A 19,470-nucleotide genomic window follows, 5' to 3' on the forward strand; every position below is an offset into this window, starting at 1 on the left:
CTAAGCCATTATATTTTAGAAGTTGTAGCAAGGTAGTGAAGTTCCCACTGGCTGCAAAAAAGGAAATATAACCTTCATTTTTAGAAGAAAAGGAAAGATCTAGTCGACTTTAATCTGAAAGAGGGTAGTTTTAGACTAGATGTTAGGAGGAAATTCTTCGTTGTCAGAGAGAAGCTCAGCATGTTCCACCCCTGGAAGTGTTCAAGCCCAGGCTGGATGGGGCTTTGAGCAACCTGGTCTGATGGAAGGTGTGCCTGTGGCAGGGTTGTTGGAACCAGATGATCCTTAAGGTTCCTTCCAACCCAAAACATTCTCTGATATGATTCTATGATATTTGAATTAGAATTAGAACAGCTTTTGAGCATTTGGGGGAAAACTACACTTCATATTTTCCTGACATGTCATATTAAGGCAGGTTGAGTATCAAGGGTATTTCACCATATTTTTAGCTGAATCTGATGGCTTCCCTACAGGCTTTCATCCCTCTGTCTTAAGAAACAATAATGTGCTCACTACCACGAGTCCACACATGTATTGGGTAACCAAGCAGGCTCACAATGACTCTGCATGTGGGGGTTTCAGATTGGTTTCCCATCTTCTGGAACGAGCCAGATGACAGACTGCTGTGTCCTTATGTGCTTCCAATTTGGATGGGAAAACCTGCACTTGTTTTTGATTGTGCCTGCTAAAAATCCCTGCTCTCACTCCAGTTTGTGGAGTTCAGTGAAGCAACCAGAGAGAGATGCTAACTTAGGTGTTGAATCAGAAATAGTACAGCTAGGGCATAGCTGTGCATCAAAGCAGTCTAGGCACATGGATAGAAGTGGAGCAGATGGTTTCTGGATCTCACTGCCTCAGAGCTGGGAAGAGCTGTTGCATTGTGCCTCATTGGGCCACACAGTTATTCCCCACACTTCCCTACTATTTCAGATTCTTTGGAGCCTTTACTATAAATGAACCTGTTCTGAAACCATCCTTATTTTGAAAGAAGCAAAAGGGTTTGTTTTTTTTTTTTTAATTACCTGTCCATGATGGAGGAAATATTCAAATTGATGTACCATGCTGGATCTTGAATTCTCAAATGCCTTTTTTTGTTAATGAAATTTAGTGCATCACTGCAATCAGTACTTCAAAGCTTTATGTAGCTGCATCACTTGAGGAAGGGATATGTGGTGAGGGAGAGGTAGGTGAGAAGGAAAAAAAAATGGAATGAGGTGGAGAAGACAATAATTTTATCTGACTTTTTCAGTATATTCTTTTTTGTGTTAGTGGCAATTACTCTTCACAAAACGTTGGACCTGAGTAAAAGGGAAAAGGAAAAAAGGTAATACTTTTGTCTCCCACTTATTCAATGGCTCTCAAGCCCTCCTGTACATGAACTCCAGCACCTTAGCACAGTTGTGTTGGAGCTTCCTGCATAATTCATCACAAAAGAACATGAGGCATTGAGCAGTCAGTGCTCATTCAGAGATGTTCTGCATTTCTAGCAGCACTGGTAAATATGCCTTCTCCATACATAATTTATGGTTCTCAGCAGAGATAGTTTTATGCTTCATAATAGGCTAGCTTTGATCCCTTAAAATTTGTTTGTTCAACTTAGGGGTTGGGTGCAAAACAAAGACTTCAAAATTTCTTTCTTGCATTGCTTGTTTCAACAGTCACCATTTCCCCATCCCGTTAACAAGGTTGAAATTGTTTCTGACCCACTTTTGGGGAAACAAGCCTTCCTGTAATGGATTTTGTGTGCAAGACTTTTTATTAGCCAATTCCCTCCACACACAACTTGAAGTAGAATGAAAATTGGTTTAGAAACCTTAGTATAATCTATTCTGTGTTTCTGCTTAAAGAATTTATTGTTATTTCTTGTGACCTGTAGGAGGAAAATGTAGATAGACCTTGTGTTCTGTGAATCCCTCTTTTAATGCTGTGATACAGCTAGAGACTATATATAAATGTGTAAATGAATGTGTTGGAACTCATTGAGGCAATTCCATTCTTCAAATTCAGTAAATTCTTAAGGTAAAAAAAAAAAAAAGAAAAGGCAAAAAAAAAAAAAAGAGTTTTAAATGTTTCCATTTCCAGAAATATTTCAAAACAAAATAACAACCACCTATGCATTTCTAAATGAAAATTCTCATTGCTTCTCTCTGCATTTTAAAGCTGTAAAGTTTGGGGCTTTTTTTAACATAATGTGGATTTGTGGCTATTTTAATGATATTAAATGAAGCCTACAAATACACCATAAATTCAAGATGGGGAATGGAGTAGAGAAAGCTTTTTACCATCCTTTTGACTTTTCTTCTGTAGTCAGGAATCCGTGTGTCATCACACACCAGAAAAGTTTTTTTCTGACTTTTTAGGAATGTGTTTGCTCAGAGAACGAGTATAGCTTTTCTACCTCATCTTTAATAGCACAGTCACACTAGAAAAGCTACCTTCTACTTTTTACCTCCATTTGCTATTTTAATACTTTTGGCCAACTCATCTGTAAGTATATGAGGGAGAACAGATAAGAAATTTACTTACTTGTCTAACTTTCTTGTCTGGCTGAGCTAGAAAATGTTGCTTGTAGCAGTGAGGGGGAGTCAGCTTCTCACTGTGTAACTGTGTTGGAACAGATGTCGTGAGATGTCGTGACCTATTTCATGAAGTGTCTATGGTTTCTGTAATTTTGGAGCAAAAATTTGATTTAATCTCTCTCTTGCAATAATACCTGTGTTTGCATTTATTCATGCAGAGTGTGCTGCATGGGCTCCAAGGGCTTTCTGCAATCACTGGGTTCACCATACATTTTGTTCCAATTTATTGCAACAGAGCTTCCCATGTCCAAACAAATGTGATATTGCTTTGGGGAGTGAGTGGGGTTGCTGGTTTTGTTGATTTTTTGTTTGTTTTTCTTTTCCTTCTTCCCCATGATGCTGGCCTTCTGTATATGAAGCCTGAAGCAAGAGTATTTGTAACATCAGTAGTTAGAGCAGTCAAAAGCAAGTGAGTTTTCTGTATCATTGTACAAGTTCTTAAATATAGACTGGGATGGAACTTTTGGACTTTTCCTTGCCCTTGTACCAGCATCTTAGTGCATTTGATGTGCCTTTTGGAACAGAAGAATCAGATTGCAGCAGTATTATAACATACAGTCCTTTCTTTCACATTTTCATTTGTATCTGAAAAACAAAATTCTTATGTCTTGCTGCTCTGTGACAAGTTTCATGTTGTTTGGTGTTACATTTGTTTTCTTAATTAAAGCTCCAGGTCTCAGAATTGCTGGGTTATATTTTTTTTTCCCAAATGGCACTGCATAAAAAATTGGAAATATTTATGCAAATCAAAAATCATAATTTTAGTGGTTGGTTTTCCTCCTTATTTTCATCCTTTCTTGGAGCAGATTCATTTGCTTTAAAGATTTTTTTTCTTTATAATATTTTTGGATCGACCTGTACTACCTGTTTTAAAGTAAAGTGAATAAAAAGAAAATACTCTTTATGGTCTAGTGCAAGTCTACAAGAACTATATATAAATGGTTCTTACTGAAAATCTAAGGAGGGGTCTAGTTTTTTGGGTTTTTTTTATTATTCCCCTCTTATCCCAACACAAAGCCATTAAGAGCTATTTTTACAGAGGGCATCTTCTAAGAACCTGTATATGCTGCTAGAAAATTAAGTTTCTATGCATGGGGAATGAGATGCTCTAGCTACAGTGAATTTATTATTTTGAAATAATTGCCCAGAAGCAGTGTAAATAATGTTAGAGTCTTTCAGTGAAACAGACTCTGCAATGTTGGCGTGGAGATCATAATAGTTACCTTGTTTATTTTTTTTTCCGTGAAAACACAGAACCAGAATTATGTTAAACTGAAGCCAACCAATTATTCGTGGTCTTTTAAATATGTAAACTCCCTTTTTGAAATGTTATTGTAAGTTGTTTCTGTAAGTGAACTTAGTGTAATATTTAAGAGAGCTCTGGCCAAGTTTTGACTCATCTTTTGTAATCCTACTGCTTTGTTATTCAGCCCCATGCATCTGTTTGCATATAAACACATCTTGTGTGTTTCCTGCACACAAGAAATTACAGCTTTGTGGTTCAGTAATGATTTTCTTTCTTACAAGCTGATATAAGAGAAGTTCTTCCCAATCCTCATGACCTGGGTTGCACTGATTCAGCTGTCTGCCATCCAGCCTGGGATAGCTGAAATCCAATCATTTCACAGATTCAGTTCAGGGTCTGGCCAGTCTGACAGCTGAAGTGGTACAGAAGCACACAGGCTCAGGGAAGCAGCATTTGGCAAGGGAAATAAGCATCTGGAGGGAAGCAGCAGAGATATTACTGACTCTACTGCCAGTGACAGAGGAAGGTAGATTTACCAATCCAATCTCTCATACAGGAGGAGCATGCTTGACAAAAGGCTCCAAGGCAACTGCTTTCCATGGCTGAAAGTAAATTCTAAGTGGGAGGATGTCTAAATTAGACATGATTTAATTACATGTCAAATTAATTGAGAATATCAACTTTTCTTTTATGCTCCTGGGTTTTTTTAGATGTGGATTATTTTACAGCAAGCAACACTTCTAACTTTTGACTCATGTTGGCATTACTGTGCTGATAAATCCATGTTCATCATTCTGGGAGGATTGAAGAATGGAAAGTCCAACAAATGTTATAAGAAAGATGTATAAGTGCATGTAATAGCCTGTAATTCCATGGGGCTCAGGAGAACTCACTCAGGCTTTTTATACAGTGCATGATAGTAAAAGATGTCTTCACTGCTATCATTCTTTCTGTTCCTTTGATTCTCAGAGTCAAGCAGAAGGAGCAACATCTAAAAGTGAGTAAAACAGCACTTGAAAGCTAGGTTTTTACTAAGGGTTTGGAAAGAATTTGTTATGGATTTTCTGTACCTTCTCAAAGTGGGGGATACATAGCTATTGAAATTAAGATTAAAAAAGCAATATAATGATGTTGCAGAGGACAGTGCAGTTGTCTATTCCATAGCTGCCTGGCCCAAAGGAGAGATATAGAAGATATACACTGGTGATAGAATTTAACTTGCCTCAGTCATTTAGTTGATATGTTTTTTGTTTTTTTTTTTCCTTGTGGTTCTGTGAAAGAAACTCAGGAAGATTAGTAAAAGTGGTGGTTACATTGTGAATTGGGATATAGTGTGGAGATAGCTGTGCTTTCTCTAGGTCAGAAATGGAGAAGCAGTCTAAATGGACCCTTGTAGGACTTGTCCTGTGGCCACTTTGCACTGCCTGTTTTGAAGAGAAAGCACTAAGCACTGTACTACAGTGCTGAAGAGTCCAAGTGTGATAGATGCCTCGAGCCTGAGTATTGACTGAGAACAGATTTGAATCATGGGCAAAGTCACCCTTTCTGCTGTTTGATGTGCTCTGTGCTCAGAGGTGTAGAACTTTGTGCACTCTTTTTAAACTGTACAGCTTCATCACAGAAAATCCCCACTACATCATCAGCTCCCCTTTCCAAGTAGAACATGTTTCCAAATCTTTATCATCTCGCCTAACTACTCCACAACAAAAGCAGTTTTACTCTGCAATGGCTGCAAATGAGTCTGCCTCTACAAGCACATAGCTGTGTGTGGGTATAAAATTTGCAGTAGCAAGTGTTAATAAAGCACATTGTGTTCTAAGCACTTGCTCTTTTGCTTTGTCAGTGTTCATAAACAAGTGCACGGTCTTGAGAATACAGAAATCTTGATACTCAAAACAAAGGCACTTGGTGAATGGGATCAGTTCTCTTGCCTTCCTCTCATATATGGTGTTTCAAGCAGGGATTCTGATAGCTCTGTGGAAGAATGCCAAGAATGAGATGCTTTGTGCAAACTGAAAGGAAAAAATTAGTTGAATGTAAGCAGGCAACAAGATGTAGAAATATGCATGTTGCATTTTCTTCTCTGTAGGTTTAAAAAACTAACAAAGACCAGCTACGGGGGAAAAAAAAAAAAAACCAAAAAAAACCACGACTTATTTTACTCAAATATAGGACAGGCTGTGCTTGAAAGTTACTAAAATTATTATGCTTGTTCTGAAGACCTAAACTCAAGAGCTGTTGTATGTTATGTATTTTCAAAACTTACCTTAAAATTCCTTAGCTCAGAAACTCCCATTTAACTTGCATTACTCCACTTTGAAACACATCAATCCACTGTAATGCTCCTTCATTTCTTCACCTGAGAAATGCACTCTGCTGTCTGGAAAAACTCTTGTTATCTCAATCTGTTCAACAGATGTTAGTCATTGTGTCTCCTCCTCCCCTCTCCTGCCCTTCCCTGATATGCAAATATGGTCTTTGACATTTATATTTCCCTAATGGAGAAATATATTTCCCTGCTTAGGGTAGGTGTTGTAACTGTTTAAAGAAAGATTAATATCTCTATATTAAAGCTAGTATATCAGTTTTGTAAATTTTATCAAACATCCTCCTCTGCCATGTAATTTTTTCTGGTAAAATTCAGGAGGTTCTCTTTTCTAGAAGACAACATTATGTTAGGTACCAAATAACCTTTATAATAATTCAGTAAATTATAATAGAAAAGGCTTCTACTAAAATATTCTTACAGCCAAGTAAGGAATCTAGTCAACCATTACTGACATTGATTCACTGACCTAGAAAATTAGTTTAATGCACATATCAATTTACTTGCTGATTTCTTACATTTCAGTGGATTTAAAAAAAATATATTATTTTGCAAAACTGTTATTGTTGAGAGCCCTCGTGGATGACATTTTATAAAATTCACTAAAATTTTTATACTAATTAAATTATGGAGTTATTGTAGTTCCTTAGATTAGCCTTTTTTTTTTTTTTAAGTTGAACTTACCTGTACAGATATGAGGGTATTTATATGGAGCTGATTAATTTGATTCTTTGCCTTTTGAATACAGTTAATTTAACTGTGATTCTCATTCCAGATCTGTAAGGGATTCTTTGTGCAAGAGGACATACCTAAATATGATTTTAAGGAAGACAAAAAACAAAACTCCTAAGAAAGATGCAGTTTTCTAATTGAAAGTAATTGATGAATAAAGTTATTGTGTCAGCCTGTTGGACAGAAATTAGGCTTTTATGTTTAAGAAAAGTTGAAGGCTTCAGCCCAGATGATACTGAAGCTAATGCTAATACTACTTGTGCAAATTCAGAAGTCACTTCTGAGTTTCTGGTTCTGCCACTGACTTTACATAGGTGCCTCTGTCCTGTCTCTTTTTGTACTTTCTGAGGAGTCATAATTTAATTGTCTCATGTGAGGGGAATAATAAATGCCTATATCTAAAAATATTTTTCATAAATGCATAAAGAAATTTGTTGTGTCTGGGTTTTTTTGTTTGTTTTTTCTTTTTTTTTTGCTGATCCCTATTGTTAAACCAAATTATTACCTTTAAGAGCAGTAAGGGCAACAATTTCAAGCAAATATGATATTTGGGTTGAAGCTTTTTATTCATGGACAACTGGAAATGACAGACTTCATGTTGAATTCTCACAAATAAAAGGGATCCAAAGGTCAAAATAAAAAAAAGAAACACATTCTAGAATAAGAACTTAGAGATTTTGAATAAGAGACTGTTCCTACCACCCACTGCTAAAGTGAGGTCAAGTGATGAAAAAATAAGGTTTCAAAAAGCAGTTTTTGAGGACAGTTAGAGAATTCAGGAATATAATACCCTTTAAATTACCATAGAATCATAGAAACACAGAATGGTTTGGGTTCTAAGGGACCTTTAAGTTCATCCAGTTCCAACTCTCTGCCCTGGGCAGGGACACCTTTCACTATCTCAGGTTGCTCAAAGCCCCACTCAGCCTGGCCTTGAACACTTCCAGGGGCAGGGCATCCGCAGCTTCTCTGGGCAACCTCTTCCATATTTTAAATTAAATTTAAAAAAATTTAATTGTTCTTGTCCTAAATCCCCTTAATATTTTCCATTGTCACACTCTGTACAATCTGTTGGGGGCATGATGCAGAATGCAACTTGCATTTAGGCATTTCTGAATTTATATTGGCAGGGAAAGAGAAGACCAACATATGAGTGTATCTTTCTAATTTATATCTGTATATTAACCTAGGGTTAAGGTTCAATAGCACAACAGGGGAAGTTTAGGGAACGTTTTAAAGAACCCAGTTTTGTGTTCAGCTACACGTGAGGAGCATGAGATTTGTAAATAACGCTCTTAGAGAGGACTGGGAAAAAAAAATACAATCATTATACAGCACCATGCTCAGCGAAGCCACAGCAGCTTTTTCCTGTCTCTGCTGCTACATGGCACACATCCAGATATCTGCTGTACTAACATTTGCTCCTGGGAGGGGATGAAGAAAAAAGGGTCCATAAGGTTTCCATTGGCCTAGACAACTGAAACATCTGCTAGATTCATGAGCAGCTTGCTGGCCTAAGTCAGCAGGGAGAACTGCTGCAGATCAGCACTGCCATATCAATGGATATTTCATAGACCACAGGGAGGAAAAAAGAAAGTCAGGAGAATAAGTGATTTTATTTCTAAGTACACCGAAGTCTAATGCAGTTTTGCATGGAGTGATATCTAAATTGCATAAAATTAGAGCCATATCTACAACTGATCTGCATGCAAGACTCATTAGGGAAACGGGTACTTGAAAGAATAGCAGGATCAAATCCTAATATTCTAATATCTGCTAATAGGAACAATTCACCTGGTTCCCAGATGAAATTTGGCAAAAAGCAATCACCTGAGAAAACATTCTCTTCACTCAGAAGGTTGCACAGGAAGAAGCCTCCTCTGTCATTCTGAAATACAAATAGTGTTCTTAGAAGGGAAAGGGCCATTCTTTGTTGTGACACACAGCAGAGGGAAAGAGCAAGTGTTGATGCAACAAGGGGAGAGGGCAGAGTGGAATATATATCCTTTTTTGGTGTAAACTGCCTTTCATTTCCGTAGGTCAAGCCTGGCTTCTGATGCCTAAAAGTGTAGTCAGCCTAAGTAATTTTGTTGTTTGTAGTTTGGCTGAAAAAGGCTGCTAGAATTGTATAAAGCAGTTATTCTCCAGACAAAGTCCTGGCCTTATTTTATTGTGCAAACCAAGGGAAGGGAAAACAACCCATCAAGTACAAACTCAGTTTTAAAACTGTTGTTTTATACTTGAACTTTCATGAGCTTGAACAGAGCTGTGATCTCCTCTGCACAAGAAAAAGAGTCAAACATCAAAGAAGGTAGATATCGACAGGATGGGTGAAATCATCAGGAGTGAAAACTTTGTGAATATACAGATGATCACAAGTGGAAAGCACTTTATTAATCATTCTGACTTTTCCTTTGTGAGAATCAGAACTGCTTTCTTCAGGGAACATTCCCAGCTGGCCAGGAATGTGTTTAGGTATTGATCAACACAAGGTCATTAAGGGTAGTGCCTGTTCAGATCAAACTGCATGCTCCATATTTCCCGCCTTTAAGGCAGCGATTCTTTTGCGTGTTAAAACACAACTCTCCATAATAGTTTTTATATTTATGAAAGGGATTTTTTAGAAAGTGTGTTTAGCTTGTCCATATTTTGTTCCCTTGACAGAATTCAAAGATCTGACTCCTGTATATTGATCCCCATTTACTGCTAGGATAGTTTTATCAGTACTACTTACAACTATGGGGTATTTCACTGAAAAACACCAGTGATATTGTAATAAGAACAGATAAGTCTGTGATCAAAATCTGTTTTCTCCACCTTTGCTGTTTTCTTCATTTACCTTTGAAGATGGCATGTCATCTGAAGCAAACTGAGAAGTAAAAGTGTTGGAGGGCCAGGTAGCAAAGATTTATTTAGTGTACTGGTGCATTGACAGGTGATTCTTATTCAGATTTGTTTCCAAACCAGGGGTGGTAAGATCAGTGTTTAAATGTGCTATTCTAGTCTAATTAAAATATACTGAAGTAAAAAGAAGTTAAATTCACAGAAACAAGCTGGAGTTTATTAGCAATTTTATTACTGTTCTTTGCTCCCCTCTCCTATGTGGGCGTATATGTGTCAATATGTACAAGACACGTTTAGTTCTAATTTTTTAACCAGAATAAAACTACTATGTGGCAAATACAAAGGCAAACCTAGAACAATTTTAATTTTAACTTTTGCTCAGCTGTTCAATACAATGAAAAGTTCAGGTTTCTATTTAAACACAGGAGGTTCCATTTGGTGAGCGAGCTCTTGCCATGCATGTTTATAACTAACAATAAGCAGTGCAGTTATGGTGCATTATGGGGGATTTCTGAATGGTTTTTGAGATCACAAACATTCAAACAACAGCACTACTTGGAGCTGATTTGTGTAGCTGCCTCTTCTCTGTCTTTTAACTTCTCTTTGAATGACATTTCAGAAGTTGGTGAAGCAAAGTTAAAAGTGGAAGGATTTTAAACCTTGGTTGTGTTCTGCTCAGATAGAAAAAAAGGTCTGTCAGAGAACAAAGATAAATAGGTATACAATAAGAAAGTCCTTGCCAGGTGGGTTACCTGCATGTTGGACTTCAAATACCAGAATTTGTCTTTAAGGATGAAGGAAGGGGGAAGAGTGTTTTCCTAGAGAGATGCAAATATATTTTCCTTTATAGAACTTAATAGCTGGAAAGCCTAAGAGAGCATTTTTTCCCAATAGATTTAGAATTTTTCAGAAATGAGAGAAAGAAAGTCATGAAAGTGCAGCAAAATGAGGAGGGAAAAGATGAATCAAATCTACTGATACATTTTTTTCTTTATGTAATTACCTTTCAGTGGAATGTTCGATTTGAAAAATTAAAAACCAAAATATTTTAGTTTTTACTGAAGAAAAATTGTTTTCCTGTAATACTGTGTGAAAAGTTAATATTTCCAATTATATCAGTCCATCTTTTCTTCTAGCCAAAATTTTCTTAATTACTTTGTAATTTCTTGTAATTTCCATCTTCTTTACACATTACTTATTTTCAATAAAAGTATTATTTTTCAAAATATTTTCCCCCAGCATTAATGTTAAATTATATTTATTCTGAAATTACTCTGGATAATTTGCCCAAAGTATTTCAAAGCAGGATTGAAATAGGGGAGAATTGTGGGAAAAGGTGTGGTTGGCTTTCTGAATAACTGGGAGACTAGCAAAGATCTCTTTGGTGTATATTATAAATTAGGAATAGAAATATGGTGACAATGAGACCCAGATCCTGAAAGAAATTAAAGTGTCCAATTCCTTACTCTTCTTGTCAGGACTGGACGCTATCCTGCTTTTAGAGAAAAAGGACTTTTCAGTTTGTTAAGGCACAAAGAATTGAGCATAATGCTTTAAAGTGACAAGTGGCACAAAGCTCTAAGCCATATTTACAATTATGAGAATCAGAAAATTCATCAGTTTGTTGCAACTTTTGTGGGAAGATGAGGTTCACTTCAATTATGTTTGGATTTGCAACTTCCTCAGGAACTCGAAGTCGTGGAAGAGAATAAATAATAACTGAATAAAATCACTGGATACTGTTCTCCATTGAAAAGCAAGTAATACCATGGTGATAGCCTGAAAAGAGTAAAAAATAGGCACTTAGGCTAGATTCCTAGGAAACAGCACTGTTTATGCCTCCTTTTATTTTTTTTCTTTTTTTTTTCCCCTATTCTCTCTCATACTTTTTCCTGTTTATTGTTGTGGAATAATTTTACTTCAATATGTATTTTTTCCAATTTATATCTGCAATCTCTTTCACTGTAATATAGTCCAAATTAATTCTATTTTGAGTTACCTGTTGGTTTCGAAGCATACACCTGAAACACATGGAGTGAAGGAAGGAAGAAGTGGCTTCTTCCTTTTCTATTTTTGCTGTCAGACATAAATTTCATAGTCTGAAATCAGGGACTGCACTCTCGTCCTTTGCCTTTGCATTATTTTAGTATTGCTGAAACATTTAAAAAGGCTCAGTGACCTTGAATGTACAGTCTGGGGTTAACAGTTAGTCTCTGCATTATTTCTTCTCTCTACTAAACCTGTCATTCTGTAGTAAGTTTCTACAGTATTCTCATTAATTCCAGTGTTCTCTGCAAGAGGTTTTGTTACTGGAGTATGTAACAGTTATTAGAGGACACAATTTTGTTTGTTTGGTTTGGTTTGTTTCTTTTTTTAAATGATGTTTCTTCGGTAAGCAAACAACTTAAACATAAACTGAACAGCATAACTGCATGAACTCAAAAAGTATTTGCAATCCAGATATAGAAGTAAATTACTGCTATTTAAAACAGCAAATTAAGAAAGGTGAATTCATGCAGTCAAGGACTCTGTGTATCAAATAATGCTCAGGCAAGCTTTTGTTCTTTAAAAATGCTGTGTGAATGCAGATTAACATTCAGGCACATTGCTGTATTTTTTTTTAGAATAAAGCAAAGCAGGTAGTTGTGCATCAGGTGTTAAACTGTCTTTTTTAATCTGCCATCGATATTTTTACCACAGTCTTAAGGACTGTTCTAAAAAAAAAATTAAAAATAGTAAAGGCAACAACTTGCGTAGTTTCTTCCTTCAGAATTTCCAGGGCATGAACCTTCAATCTGGTTTCCATGCTGACAAAATAGAGAAGCAGATTCGTTCCCATTGCAAAGTCAGAAGAAACCCACAGTTGCACAGTAATGAAGATCTCTGTTTATTCCTGCTGATATGCAGTTCACAATATCATTGCTCTTTAAATTAGGTAAAGACAAGCTAATAACACTTTGTCTCCTTGGAGAGATGTTTGCATTATTTCATATATAAATTAAGTAAGAAAGCCAGGAAAGTGATTCAGTATATTAGATATTTCATCATAATGGTTTTTTTTCCCCCTAATGCTTCAGTTTCTTTACTAAGAAAGAAGGCCAAAATTAATATAGTCTCCCTACACATGCAAGCTGCTATTTGAAGTAGTAAGCTGCTTTCTCTCACACCCAAATACTTTGTTTTTAGGGCCTGGTCCTGTTAAAATCAGCATTAAAAATCAGGCTGTTTTGAAAAATAATTTGCTCAAGTTAGGGCTTTTTTTTTTAATTTCCTCTGCTAAGCCTTTGCATTTTTTATGGGTTCTGGTTTTGGCTGACACCATGCTATAGAGGTGTCAAATAAAAAGCCATGGCTTTGTGGTTCCATGCAAGACTGAAAAGGATAAATCTCTGCTATAAAACTTTAGACTCTACTTTTTTCCTCTTACATGCTGATAAACTTAATTTACCTCACGGGGACACTGGTCAGCCAGGCTCTCAAAAGTAGAACCAATGTGGGAAAACAATGATAATTCACTGCTGTCTGTCTCACCTCTTTTCCAGGCCATCCTCTCTAACTAAAACCATTTCTTTTTGTGCCTTTCTGATACAGAGGGGCAAAGCTTGCTGCCCTGATACTGTGAAATGCTCTTAATTTGTGACATAACTGTTTACTTTACAAAAAGGGACCTTTGCAGAAACAAAACTAAAGTGAAAATTATGTTTTCTCAGTGCTTACAGCCACCTAGTCACATTTATAATTAGCCTGGTAAATTGATTAGAATGTATCACCTAAGCATCAAGTGGGAGTGTTAAACTCATTAAAGAGCTCTCATTGTAATTGCAAAAAGTAATAAAAAAAAAGAAAAAAAAAAAAAACTAACCCAAGTATAAACAAAAAAACATGAGGTAAACTCACATGATGAATGTTTACAAACTGGGCCAAATGATAATTATTCTACATAGACTTGTTTCATACCAAGATAAAAAAATCAGTGTTAAATGTAAAAGCAGTTTAGCCATGATTTCTGGGTGGGAAGAAGAAAAAAAAAAAAAAAAAAAAAAAAAAAAAAGCCTTTCTTGACAGGAAACAGCTTGTGGCTAATGAGATACGAGTACTGGTCCTCCACAAAGCATTGCAAAAACAACCTGTGGTAGAATATACTTAACCATAGCTCTGTCTAGTCCAAAAAGTTGAAATAATGTTGCTAACAAAGCTTCTAAAATGAGCAGGGGGGCTGGGATACAACATGATGACACTGATGCCTTGACACAGCCTCTTTTCTGCAGTAATATCACTGCTGTTGTAATTTACCTTTGCATAACCGTGTAGTTTTTCCTTTTCAGATGCAAGGGAATTATTAATGTGGGCCGTCAGTATTTTTTTTTTTTAACACTTTATTACTGTATTCCATACAGGCATTAAAATTTTTTGTCCTCCCTCTAGATTTGATTTTGGAACAGAATGTAATTTTACAGACTGTAGTGGATATATGTATATTTATGTGTTTGATTGACTTGACCTGCTGGTGGAGGTTAGCAATGTCATTCATTCCCAGCCATTTGCTGGCAGGATAGAAAGAAAGCTGGATGGGCAGCCCTGTCTTTAGGATGGTCAGCATCACTGTCATATTCATTAGCTCAATTATACCTGTCAATCACTTCAGTTAATAGTAAAGTAGGAAATAAATTCTACTGAACTTACCTAAAAAGCTGTGTTCAGTGCAGTGAAGAGAACTGGAAGGGTGTCTGAGGAAAAATACCAGCCCCATGGTGAACCTTCAGCCACACCTGGGTCTGACCACAGGGCCAAGGGACACTTTTAGTTAAGTGTGCAAACAATAATACTGAAAACTGGCAGAGAAGTGGCATCACCTTTGTATTTCTGCCTTCTGTGACTGCTGCAGGGGGGCTTCCACGTCTGGGCTGCACACTTCAGAAAGGAGAGGACACATGGAAGAGGGCACAGAGAAGAGGCACAGACTAATTAAAGGATTAGAAAAATGAGATTTCTGCAGAAAGACTTAAGAGCTCAAGTTATTTAGATTATCAAAACGAAGGTTAATGGGTGATATGATCATAGTCTCTAAGTATCTGCAAGAGAAATTTGATAAGAGAGGGCTCTTCAGAGCAGTAAAAAAGATACAAGAGCCAGTGGAAGCTGGGTGCTACAGCAAGACAAATTCAGAGCAGAAGTAGATTTTGTGGTTTTGTTTGAACAATGATGGCTTTTACTCTCTGAAAAAAGTTACTGAAAGGTCCACTAAATTTTCCATTACTGGACTTGTTAACTCAAGATGGAATGCTTTTGTTAGGGGACATTAACAGAAACAAGGCCTCTCCCACAAAATATTGTCAGATCCTCAAGAACCAGGAGGGGACTCTAGTAGCATAAACCACTTTGACACTTTTACTGCAGTAAAAGGGCAGGATGTTGATGCTTTCTTTAGTGTTCACCTGTTTCCTATAGGGCTTTACAACCTTCTCCTCTCCTTCCAGCCCTACTTCAGTATCTCAAGTTAGATGCAAATAATAAAGAAAATCTCGTAAATTTTTCTTTGTCTTAGTTTTTCCATCACTTGCTAATATTTTTTGTCTTCCTTAAGAGGAGTGCAGTATCCATTCATTTGGACTTGCTTTATATAGTTTTCTCTGTCCTGCAAAAGCTCCCTCCTTTCTATTCAGGCTATTTTCCATATTAGATTTTCTCTCATTTTCTCTGTACCTCTTTCTCCAGTCCAGTCTTCCCATGAAGCTCTGTGCACCTTCTCCAGAACCATAAAGATTCTCTGCTGGCAAGAGATAAGACAAACATTTTGGTCTTATTTTTATATTCTAAATTAATTCTTGTTTCCAAATCATCAGCAGTCACTAGGTTGGTCAGAAAAAAGAAAATTCTTCTGACCTATTCATGTTATGGCATCTATAGTTTCCATTTGTATGGTTGACCAGAATAGTTTGCTTCTTGACCAGAGATGAGTCTGTGACTCGGCAGTGGTTAACAAATGATAGAGTGCACATACACTGACACCTTCATGATAAGAGCTGTAATATCAGACAGAGAATGCAGGATAATTATGGGGAGATCTCCTAATCTGTTTTAATAGGGTCCTGAATCATTGCAGCAGGTTCTTTATTAAACTACCTCCCATTCCAATTCTTAATGTAAGTGACAGATTTCACTGTGCTAATCTCTGGCCCTAGGTTCTGTTTAATGTTTCTTCTAGGCAAAAAGTGTTTTAGCCCACATAGCCTCCTATTCACAGCTCATACTTTAGAAGGTGATTTCCTTGGTAAGTTGACTGCAATTTAGTGGAAGTAATAACAGGCTGTGTGCATTTTTCTGGATTTAAAAAATTCTAATTTAAATGATAAGCAATTTATGCAATATCTTGAAGTTCCTTGACACATTGAAATTGAAAGAGGAGAAATGGAAGGAAATTACAAATCTTTTCTGGTTTTTTTTCCATCCTTGTTTATGATTTTTCTCTCATCATATATTTCTCAATGTGTGGTTTTCAAGAAGCAGGGTTTGATTAATGAAGTGTCAGATACAGAGAATGTCATGAGAATTTTGGCATTTATTATTTGCAGCATTTAAATTAGCTATGGTATTTTTAGTATTCCTAATTTTTTTTTTACCAATATCTGTTATCCTGTTGATAGTAAATACCCACTTAGAGTAAATATCAGTACATGGTAAATCTTGATCGTTAGACAGCTGTGGTTGATATCATTACAAAAATTATACCAGTTATTCAGATCTACATTTTGATGGAAATACTTTATTTATTTCACGGATGTGGGTGATTTTGTTCCATGTCTGAGGCCATTGGGATCATTTTACATAGGGAAATCAAAATCTGGCTAGAATTCTGTTTTGTGCAATATCAGTAGGTCAAATATAAGTTCAGTTAATCTTTTATTTAGTACTTCTTTACTCTGGTCATCTGCAAACCTGTATCCTAGATAATAGATTTTCATATTATCATGCTTTTGTATAGAAGACAGGCCTCAGTTTAACTTAGCTGAGAACAAGTCTGATGAGAGCCACTAAAACAGGATATTTCTCTGAAGGTTTTATGCTGGGTTTATGATTTTGTATTGTATCATCAATGGATATTGTATATATTATGGGCTTGTGACACATCTATGAGCTTGTTCCCTCCTGTAAGACTGTAGAGAGGTTTTTAATTTCTGACACATCCCACTTGAGTGTCAATCTTGGCATTACACTTCTTATGCAAGCATCTCTACCTACCCTTCAGTGTTTCTTTTAATAGAACCTCTATAAAAGCAGGAGAAGAAAGAAGCATATATTTCATATGGAGTATTAGGTTGTCTTTCTTTTGCATTGTACCCTTAAATAAATAATATATCTCCTAGATAACAATCATATGTTCAATGAAGTGTCTTGCTTATCAGTGAAGAGTTTTTTCTTTCCCCACGCATGTTAAAATCTACTTCCATGGGTTTTTTTTGTGCTCCCTTCTTGCAGTCATTTTTGTCAGAATGCGTTGTGCTGTTTGACAAGGGGTGTGCTATAACACTACATAAACACTTTAGTCTAACTATGCCATTGGAAATGCTTGTGATTCAAGAACCTGACTGATACTGCTCCTGTATTGTGTAGAGGCATTTGGAAAACTTCCCAGTGACTTTTCAGCAAGCACTTAATGTGATTGATAATGCTTTGGGATAGAATCACAGATGTGAAAGAGACCTACTACATCACCTCTTCCATTTTCATATGAGTTCAGGTCATATTCCCCCAACAGAGCATGCAGCAAGTGTTAGATTCACACTACGTTTGCTCTCCAACAACTTTGCAAACCTGATAGAGAAAGCAACATCCTGAGAGGCCTTTAAAATGTATAGAAAAGAAACAGGGAGTCAAGGTCGACCCATCCTTCTCTGTTAAAAACTCTCTGGATTTTTATGTTATGCTCTCAGTGATGTTTTCAACAATGATTTAACTGTATTGCCTGCACTGAGTTGTCTTTGGTATGTCTGAGGAGACAAAAATGCTGAGTATTTCATTGGAACTAAATAATATGACTCATAGAGGGGGAAAAAGAGGGGGGGAACTCTTATTTCTAAATCCATCCAGCTGTTTCTCGGATACAGAGAATATATTGTAAATGTAGTTTTAAAAAAATTATTGTACTATCTTTCTTTGGTCAGACTAGATCACATTGAATTCCGGGTCTATCATCTGTGGGAAGCTGCTGCAATAAATTCAATCCTGCAACTTAAATATTGTCTTTTTTTTTTTTTCTCTTGTTCTCTTCCTTTCTGCATCCCTTCCCTCCCTCCTCAGGCAGCCAAGGGCAGTTCCCACTCACACAGAACGTCACAGTTGTTGAAGGTGGAACAGCAAATTTGACCTGCAGGGTCGATCAAAATGATAACACCTCCCTCCAGTGGTCAAATCCAGCTCAACAGACACTGTACTTCGATGACAAGAAAGGTAAATTGTTTCCTGAACTCATGCTTCTGCACTGTTTTTTTATAAGAAAGAAATGCTTAAAATCATTTCTCTTTAATACTCTGATGTGAATGTATTTCCCATATATTCTAGGAATAGATGTCTTCCATTATAATGATTATGTGATTTTTAATTTTTTTTTTTCTGGGCTTCACTGGAATACTCTCTTGCACATTATATTATATTTAAATTATTAAAGAAAAGGAATAGAATTTGAAAGGCTTATTTTAAGATAATGTGCATTGAAAGGTTTATTTTAAGATAATTTTACATTGTTGAAAATTACATTGGAAGAGCATTTATGAGTGGCAAGAGAAGTGCTAGCCCATAAAACTTGTGACTTGTTTTTATTAGTGTGTATGCATAAATTTATATTCTATATGTTTTTACATTTATGTATATAATCCTACTGTTTGCCACTAGTGTACAGCAGTCTGGTTGTTGGTGCAATGCACAGTTGCTGTGGTAGCTGTTCTTAACAGCTAAGAAAAATGCTTGGATTTTGTGTCCAGATGTTTCCAATGTTTCCATGCACAGATTTTTTTACATTTTAGTTAAATTAGTGAAGAACAAAAGACCAGAAAACATCCATTCCTTACAAAAATAAGGACATTATTTTGAAGTGCTATATATTTGTAGACATTGAATTGAAGGGAAAAAGCTTTGCATTTTACATAATAGAGCATTCATGTAAAGATTGCAGTAGATTCTGTAAAGAAATTAAAGTTAGGAGTAATAAATTCATCACTTGGCTTTAAAAAATGTAGAAGCTTTGGTGCTGATTTCAGTGGTACAGTTCAGTTAATTCTGGTGCTTGAATTTATTTTGAAAGGTGCTACATACTCTAGAACATATTTTAACAAGTGCAGTTATTACTCTGCTCAAAATTAAAGAACTGCTGTCCAAATGCTTTGCTGAATGATTACAAGAGTTTAAAACACCTTGTAGGACTGAAAACACTTTGTGGATCTGTGCACTTCAATAAAAGAGAATCTAAAACCTTTCATTTTATACCTGCAGAAGCTGTAATCAAAATATGGGTTTTTTTTACTATTAATATAATAGCTGAATAGAATCTCTTGATGGTGTTGAAGTGGTTCCTTTCTCTTTTATCTAATTTCCTGTAGCGTGTAATCATTTGATTTGCAATTTCTTTGAAATCATAAGTACCTTTTGAATGTAGGATTGAAGATGAGAGCAAACTTTCCAGCTGTAAGTCCTGTGCTGTCACCTTTGCCCACATGCACCCCTTCATTTTAGCTGTAATCATTAGTGAT

The 19,470-nt window shown here is 36.2% G+C and overlaps 1 protein-coding gene across 3 annotated transcripts in view; it reads left to right on the forward strand.

The window, feature by feature from the left end:
* Nucleotides 1-19,470, forward strand: part of CADM2 (cell adhesion molecule 2) — a 573,509-nt gene that overhangs the window by 386,427 nt on the left and 167,612 nt on the right. For all 3 annotated transcript variants that reach the window (XM_053969852.1, XM_053969854.1, XM_053969853.1), the window contains one exon: nucleotides 18,026-18,175. In XM_053969852.1, coding sequence (XP_053825827.1) covers nucleotides 18,026-18,175 — 150 coding nt within the window. The remainder of the gene's footprint in view (nucleotides 1-18,025; nucleotides 18,176-19,470) is intronic.

The sequence above is a fragment of the Vidua macroura genome, chromosome 2, assembly GCF_024509145.1.
Source record: "Vidua macroura isolate BioBank_ID:100142 chromosome 2, ASM2450914v1, whole genome shotgun sequence".
Classification (NCBI taxonomy): domain Eukaryota; kingdom Metazoa; phylum Chordata; class Aves; order Passeriformes; family Viduidae; genus Vidua; species Vidua macroura.